The sequence below is a fragment of the Trypanosoma cruzi genome, genomic scaffold (genome assembly GCF_000209065.1).
Source record: "Trypanosoma cruzi strain CL Brener 1047053517059 genomic scaffold, whole genome shotgun sequence".
NCBI lineage: Eukaryota > Euglenozoa > Kinetoplastea > Trypanosomatida > Trypanosomatidae > Trypanosoma > Trypanosoma cruzi.
The window spans coordinates 146,274-154,811 of NW_001849469.1; the positions used below are offsets into that span (position 1 = coordinate 146,274).

General features: G+C 57.7%; 1 protein-coding gene and 1 pseudogene across 1 annotated transcript, besides 4 other annotated features; both read left to right on the forward strand.

Annotated features, from left to right (window-relative positions):
- Positions 1-8,538: part of a sequence feature (areas not merged during assembly with more than two copies in the genome that could not be assigned to a particular haplotype) that runs on past the window's edge.
- Positions 750-1,079, forward strand: Tc00.1047053506901.10 (mucin TcMUCI, putative; the record flags this gene model as incomplete). The annotated part of the gene is made up of 1 exon (XM_802494.1): positions 750-1,079. One exon carries the CDS (start codon positions 750-752, stop codon positions 1,077-1,079), a length of 330 nt encoding a protein of 109 aa, XP_807587.1.
- Positions 1,306-1,343: a sequence feature (AT_rich).
- On the forward strand, positions 1,543-2,283 carry Tc00.1047053506901.20 (annotated as a pseudogene).
- Positions 2,283-3,610: a mobile genetic element.
- Positions 3,611-7,524: a mobile genetic element.

Consider the following 8,538-nt stretch of genomic DNA (forward strand, 5'->3'; position numbering starts at 1 on the left):
CCGTGACCCTCCACAGAAGAAGTGGAGAAGAAGAATGCAACAACAAAATCGAAGGCATATCAGCCGGCACAGTTACCCCGCAGCCCACAGCGAGGGGTTCACGAGGGACACCGCCACCGCCACTAACAACATAAACACAGCTTCGCATGGCGGCAGTGACAGCAGCACCGTAGTCTCCCACACCACCTCCCTTTCTTGTTTCTTGTTGCGTGTGCAGCAGCTCCTGCTGCGGTGGTGGCCGGGCCTGCATGAAATTGAGTGCGATGAATGTGGGCGAAGGCCTACGGCAACTGAAGTGTTGCTTTGTGGTGAATATTGGCTGCACTTCCCGTGGACCAACAATCCACGTGGTGTGCGGGGATTTCCTTTTTTATTGTTACTTTGCTTTTGTGTTGCTGTGTGCGCTGCACCTTCTTGTGTGTGTGCGCACCCTCCGTGAGGGGTGCAGACACGACGGACCGCTCTCGCCGTATGTGCATGCGGTGGAGCCTTGTGTGCCGCTCCTGTTTGCTTCTCCCTCCTCCATCTGTGTGTTGGTGTTGCGGCAGGGGTGTGTGCGTGTGCCTGCTGCCGTGGATTGGAGTGTGTGTCGTGCGTGGTGTGCGGCGTACGGTGCATGCCTGGCTGCTGCCCTCTCCTCATGTGGTGTGCCCTCTGTGTGTGTCTGCCGCACCTCTCGTCTCCCCTGTTGCTCTCCATGTCCCTCACCGTGCAGATCAGCTTCACACCACTGAACGACCACACTCACGATGATGATGACGTGCCGTCTGCTGTGCGCCCTGTTGGTGCTTGCCCTGTGCTGCTGCCCATCCGTGTGCGTTTCAGATCAATCTGCCGCTCAGCCTGTGCCTGAAGGGTTTTCCATTACGACCACCACGACCACAACACAGGCACCAACCACGACGACCACGAGTACAACACAGGCACCAAGCACTACGACTACAGAGGCGCCAGCTGTGTCGACCACCCGCGCACCGTCAAGTCTTCGCGAAATGGACGGCAGCCTCAGCAGCTCTGCGTGGGTGTGTGCCCCGCTGCTGCTCGCCGCATCCGCGCTGGCGTACACCGCTCTGGGCTGAAGAGGTGTGTGCGGGCTGTGCGTGCCAGCACTCAACCGCGGGGATTTGTGCGTGTGTGTTGTGGTTCACCGTATAAAATAAGAGGAAATAATGATTGTGTTTTGCTTCACTTGCTTCCGCTGCCGTGCTGTGTGCTCCGCGCTGTGCCCCGCATCCGCCACGTTGAACGCATCGCGGACACACTCATAAGCATGCGCACTGGAGCCCTGGGTTTGTTTTTCTTTTCTTTTTTTAATTATTGTTTTTTAATTATTGTTTTTTATTGCTTTTTAAACTTGTGGTTTGCGGGGCGGTGTGCGAGCTCTGCAATCGCACTGATTCCATCTGTCTCGTGGTGTGTGCGCTGCTGCTGCTGGGGTGCTGCCATTTGTTGCTGTGCGTGGTGTAGCGGCTGTGTCTCCTTTTGTTTTTCTCGTGCTATCGCAGGTTGGCTCCGCAGCGTTAGGCGACTCCACTGTTTGTGATGATGACTGGCCGTGTGCTCTGCGTCCTGTTGGCTCCTGCAGTGATGCGCAGCTGCTCGTGCGTGTGAGTGAGGGCTGCTGCGACGGGGTGCGTGTGCGGCCGCGGGTGATAGCGCGGTGACTGCTGGGCACGCGCGGGGTGTGATGGCTGCGGAAGGTGGACTCTTGGCCGGTGGCTCTGGACGAAAGGGGAATGTGAACTCTGAGGAAAATAGCAATCAGGAAGACGAGGAGGGTGGGGGAAGGATCGCGGGTGAGGACCCCAATCCCACCTCGGGAGGAGCACTCACTGCTCCGACGAGACAGGACCAATCCAGCAGCGACCCACTGCGAAGTGGCACTTGCAATCCGTCCGGCGCTGGCAGCGTGTCTGCTGCTCGGATGCATGCAAGTGGACCGGAGTCTTTGGGCGGAGGGCACGCTGCAGGCACAGCATCCCCATGCTCCGACGCATCTCAGCAGGCAGCAGGTGGAGTGCATGCTGGTGGCGGGAGGACCTCACAGGGCAGTCAGGCTTCGGAACAAACCGTCACGGGACAGTCACAGGTGCCAGGGACGGCGAAGGAAGCACCGCAGGGCGATGAAGGAGGAGAACCCGGAGCGCAACACGAGGCCGACCAAACCACAAAAATGACTGTGGTGACCTCTTGCGCAAAAACAGCGGTGGAAGAGGAGAGCCGCCAGCGGGATCGCAAGATGCACCGCGTCTCTACAGTGGCGGGAATGCTCATTATTATTATTTTTCCCTGCTCTTACCGACATGTCTAGCCACACGATGTCATCAGGGTGCCGAGGAGGTGGTCGAGCAGCGACATGAGTTTCCTGCTATGAGGCAACTGCCATTGGGAGAAGCTTTCGGTGCGAAGGTCCTTCTTGATGCCCAGCCGTTGGCGCACAGCCAGAGCGTCTGTACATTCCGGAAGCAGATGGCGAAAGGTTTCCTGCGTGTCAACTGGCGTGCCTGTGGAAGCTGGCTGATCCTGCAGTGGCAGAGACCGCTTCCTGGCATTACAGAGCGAGTAGCGGTGCCGAGTAGCGTCTGGGTTTTGTGCGCAGCGATTTCTGTGCTGTGCGGTGCTTTTTGTGTGTGGGGAGGACCGTGTCGCAGCAATCGCGGTGGAGGTCGGGAAGCGGTGGAGGGTGTTCCGGATGAAAGCACCGACAGTGACCGACGTGGTTCGTGTGTCCCACCAGTGTGGCGTCACAGTGCGGGCATTTCTTCTTCCGACGCTGTGTGGAGGGCCGTCTCTCCACAGGCGGTGCGTCGGCCTCCCTTGTCGTCGGGGGAACAGCTTCCGTCCCGGTGCGGTGGGATCGTCGTTGGAGCGCATGAAAGCGGAGTGTTCCGGTGAGATGTTGCGGAAACGGCGTTGGTTCGTGCAGTCTCTCACAGTCCAGTACAGGCGACCCCAGAGCTCGGATTCCCCGCACCCTTCCCGTGCAGTGTTTGTCCGTTCCTGTTGGTCGAGGGCTTCCTGAGTGATCAGGTGCTTGCCGCCTGGATCTGATGGCCTGGCGCCGCCAAGCAGGTAGTGGTGTGTGTCCTGATGCATGGTACTACGCCACTTGTTGGTGAGCTGGGTGTTAATGCATGACAGCAGGTCCGTGTGCCGTATGGGTGCTATTCCATGCTCCGTGTGTTGCCCGGTTGCCGTGGTCTGTGTCGCATGCTGATCTGCAGGCTCGTTAACGTGTACTCCGCAATGTTCGTAACAAAACTGCAGGTGCACGGAGCAGCCGGCACGCGTCAGTGTCAAGAGACGCTGCCAGAGCCGATCCTCCGTCCAGTCGGCATGACTGTGCGGGCCCTTGGTGACGGCGGCTAGAAGGGAATGACTGTCTGTAACCACAAGCAGGGTTTTACGCCTGTGCTGGATACGATGGATACTCAGCCTTTCCATGGCCGGGAGCAGTGCGCGGGGCTCCGTCGTGCGGCTGCATGGGCGTGTGCCGCAGTTGGTACTGACATTCTCTGTTATCTTCGAAAGTTGCGGGGATGAGAGCAGTATGCCAATCCCGGCTGACGTGGGAATGTCAACACCGCCATCCGTTGCGAGTATCCACGGTCCCCGGCGATGACGTTGCGCCTTGTCGCGGTGTTGGGGCTCTGGTTGCGTATAGGAACTCCGCAGCTGGGCGTTGCCGCGAGCACGACGGAGACCAAGGTGACTTCACCCCCCGAGAAGGTTCCACGCCATGCCCGGTGCGGGGAGGTGAGGCGGTCTGCCTGCAGACTGTCGGACAGAACTGCACGACCGTTTCGCGGCGGTCACTCCGTTGATATCACCCGTGGCGGTGACGTCCACAAGAACCCTGGCACCGAGGAGGATGGCTTCATCAATATTTGGCGGCTTAACATTGCAGGCCTCTCGTCCGTGAAAAATATTGCATTTGCGGCGCGATTGGAGCAGCGTCCACCTGACACCGTTCTTCTGCAGGAAATAAGTAACCGTGGTGACGTGGCGACGAAATTATGTGGCCATAATGACTACCTCCAGGCCCGCACTGGGCGCGGTGGTGGTGTTGCCGTTCTGGTGCGCCACTCTCCACCGTGCGAGCGCCCGTCGCTCCCTGGCACTGACCTCCTGGAGACCATTGCTGTCCGTGTATTTCCGCCGGGCTGTCGCAGCATTTGCGTGGCGAATCTCTACAACCCTCCCACAACAATTGGTCAATAATCCGCATTTATCAATATCGTTTGTCGCTTGTGCCCGAAGAGATTATCGCGGGTGACCTGAATTTACATCGTGAACTCTGGGACAGTCATATGTACCATCAACGACTGGAGGCGATAATCTCGCCGCTGTTCTAATCGATATGGATTTTGGCTGGCAAATTACCCGACACAGGCAACACGGATCACACATCGTAATGTCTCGTCCCCTGACGTGGCTGCGTATTGCGCCCTACGCATCTCCCACTGGACATTCGCCCCTTACATGGACTCGGACCACTGCTGAATATCTTACTTGGTAGAGATGGACGATGGGACTCCACGACTAGCAAACACGCTGCCTTGACGGAAGAAAGCCACCCTTGCCCTGCGTAAAGCGGGTTGGCCTGCTTTTACATCGTTGTGTGAAACCCTCCTTGCCACCGCGTCCACATGGTTGGATCCTCGCGGAGGCATCTTACGAGCAGCTGAGCGCCACATCCCGCGCGGCAGCCGTGACAGCTCCAAAAAGATATGGACACACGAAATGGAACAGGCCGAGTCCGCCACCGAGGCAGCACACGAAGCACACACATTGCCTCACCTGGAGACAGCCTACTTTGAGTCGAATGTACCCGAAAAAAGGAGGAACGAAATCAAGCCTTACGCCGTTGCTCCGCTGTGTTTCTGGAGGCCCGCGCGAAAAGACTTGGAGCCTCACCCAGCCCGAGGTGGCGATATCTTCACGGCGTGGCGGCGCCGCATCCTCATTTTTTGGAATCGGTTGTGCTCCGCACTGAACTTGGCCGCGTATGCGCCCTGCCTCGGCAACAGGCGAATCTCCCTGTCCGTCATTTTGTGCGGTTTCACGTGCCATACCGCCTTGTACTGCTGCTGCTGCTGCTGCACTCCTTTGGTTCCTGGTGGCTGGGAAATGGATCGGCCTTTCCCGCCGTATGTAATTGACGTGAACATCCGCGGCTCTTTGCTTGGTTCAGCCCCTGGCCCCGACGACATGTTGAATGAATTCCTGCACCGTCTCGGGCCCGTTGCGCATGGCACACTTAGAACGATGATCCACAACTCCTTCGCAAATGGCAGCCTGCCTGGCTCCTGGAAAATGGGAGACGCTATTTCTATCCCCAAGCCCGGGAAGGACCCATGCTGCCCAGAGAGTTACAGACCTATCACGCTGCTCTCTGTTTTACTAAAGTTAGCCGAAGGAATGACTCACCGCCGTCTGTCGGCGTTATTGCCGCACCACCCACGTCAGTTTCGGATTTGCACCTCCGCGTTCTACGTCGGACGTGGTGGCACTTGTTATCGACAAATTACCCGTGGACTGAATGAGTTTGGCATTGTGGAGCATGAGCGCCCTGGGGACGACGCCCCCACACGACGCCCTCGTCGCCATCGCTTGTAGTTTTGATTGATTTTCCGACTGCGTTCGACACCACTGACCATGGGAAGTTATTCTGCATGCTTGACAGACTTCCGCGCCTTGGCCTCGAACCAAACGCTGGCTGCACAACTACCTGCGGGGCCGCTATGTTGGGGTATGCACTCGCGAACAGCACTCCCGGAAACAACTCGCCTCAGCTGGAGCACCGCAAGGCGGCGTCCCGGGACCCCAACTCTTCCTCTGCTGTGTGGATGGTCTGCTGCGCCGCCTGGACAGCATCTATTCTGCCGCCGCATTCATGTACGCTGACGAACACACACTTGTTGCCTCATGTGCGGACACCCATGCCTGTGCTGCGGCAATGCGACCGCTCTTGTCTCTTGTGGCCACATGGGCTGCCGAGCACAGCCTAAAAATCAACGTCGCCAAGAGCGAAGCTGCTCTATTCCACATCTCTTCACACACACACTGTCTGACGAGGACATGGTCGATCTCCATCTTGTTAGCGGGAACCTGCGTATTCAGTCACACCCAGTGCGCTTGCTGGGCAACACGTTCGATCGTCTTCTTAATTCTGTTACGCACGCTTCCACCGCTGCAAAGAGGACCATGCCACGCCGCTATCAGCTGCGTCTGGTCGCAGAGGTGGGCGCGTCCCATCACACCATGCGATCCTTTTTGATTGGATGCGTTCATAGTGTGCTATTTCATAATGGCGAGGCAATTGTCCCGTGACTCGCCCCCACTTACCTCCATAATATGGAGGTACGGTACCGCGACGGTAGCAAAACATTCTTGGCCTGAGCGCCTCTACAGAAGACACATCTGTCTATTTGGAAGCCAATATTCTCCCGCTCCGTAAGATATTTTGGCGTCGTGCACTCACACAATACGAACGCTGTATACGCCTCCATGATCACGAGGATTTGCGTTCCCTTATCTACTCGGAACCTATGCCGCCGTCCATGCACAGGAAAGCGGCGACATCAATCCCACTTCCGAGAGATGCTGCTATTAATGGATTGCTACGCGTCTGTGACATTATTGGGACACCCCACAACCACATTCGCGCGCCTCTTGCCCAACATCGAATTTTTCCCTGGGACACTGTGATCTGCAACAACGTGAGATTTTATCAGCCACTTTTTGCCAAAGACGCCTCTGACGATGTCAGGCGCACGGCTTTCTATTCTACTCACTCCTCTTTGGGGGATTGTGATTTTGAATTGTGGACGGACGGTCCTTCGTCTCTCGCTGCACTCGCATCCGGATCCGCTGCGCTATTATATGACTCCACCACGACAAATGATCTCCCTGTGGAGGTACATCGTGCAGCAGCTGGCAGCCTCGCTTGCTCATATAGGGCAGACTGCCTTGCGATCGAAAATGTTTTTAGACATCTCATACCTCCTTGTCTGGGAACATCCCAATCGCCCACACGAATGCTGGAGGAAACGGACTCCCTCTCGGCAATTGAGGCACCCCGCGTTGCCCACCGACCGTGCGAGACCGCGTTACTGAGTAAATTTGGATTATGCTGCTTTCATTGGTGAAGCGAGGTCACCCTGTGGATTTTATATTTTCCCATCACACTGCGGTATTCCACGCAGTGAGGCCGCTGACAAACAAGCCACGATTGCACGATCCCTCTCGCAGGACTGCGTCAATGCCTGGCACGTGGACTTCCTTACCGCCGTCAAGAGGTTATAACGGAAGGATGCCCAGGAGGAAAAGGAGGGCGCGCACACCGTGCGACAGGCGCCTGTCGGTGTGGCGAGGACTCTATTCCTGGTGCTGACCCGGACATCGGTCCCCGAGTGGCGGCACTGCGCACAGGCGCGATGCGACTCCTGCCCACTCTTCGACAGGCCTGCACGCGCCCTGCGGATCACAAGGAACCCTCTGTGTCGGTGGTGCCGTCCCTCCCTGACTGCGGTGACCGGCCCGCCTCTGCCTCCGCCGGAACCTCTTCCCGACGTGAGCACCGCAACTCCTTGTCGACCAGCGAGCGGCGGATTGACGTCCTCCTGCCCAACCTGCGGCAGGGTGCGCTTGTCCGTCCACAGTATGAGGGCACATGCCGGACGTGCTCAGCCTGGCGTTATAATAGTTTGCGAGGGCCTCCCATGCGGATGCCACAATGGCGCCACCGTCTTCTTAACAGGTGCCTCGCGCGCAGGTCGCCACCGAAGTTGCCAAGCATGCCAGCAGGCAAAACACGCAGGAAGCACAAACGCGGGTACTCGAGATGGACCAGGCTCTTCCGCCACCGCCTCATCACGGACGCCACGGGCTGCTGATCCCCGACGGACCACGGGAGACTCCGCCTCATCCACTGCGGGAATGCCCTCGTCGTTGGGAATCTGGGAATGCGACTGTTTGTGACTGCCCCAGCCCGCACGACGGAATACTTGCCACTTTTGTACGGACGGCCCTTGCGCTACTCACTCGTTATTGTAGCAGCATACAACAAAACAAGATAACAAGCTGCTTTGTGGTGAATATTGGCTGCACTTCCCGTGGACCAACAATCCACGTGGTGTGCGGGGATTTCCTTTTTTATTGTTACTTTGCTTTTGTGTTGCTGTGTGCGCTGCACCTTCTTGTGTGTGTGCGCACCCTCCGTGAGGGGTGCCGACACGACGGACCACTCTCGCCGTATGTGCATGCGGTGGAGCCTTGTGTGCCGCTCCTGTTTGCTTCTCCCTCCTCCATCTGTGTGTTGGTGTTGCGGCAGGGCTGTGTGTGTGTGTGCCTGCTGCCGTGGATTGGAGTGTGTGTCGTGCGTGGTGTGTGGCGTACGGTGCATGCCTGGCTGCTGCCCTCTCCTCATGTGGTGTGCCCTCTGTGTGTGTCTGCTGCACCTCTCGTCTCCCCTGTTGCTCTCCATTTCCCTCACTGTGCAGATCAGCTCCACACCACTGAACGACCACACTCACG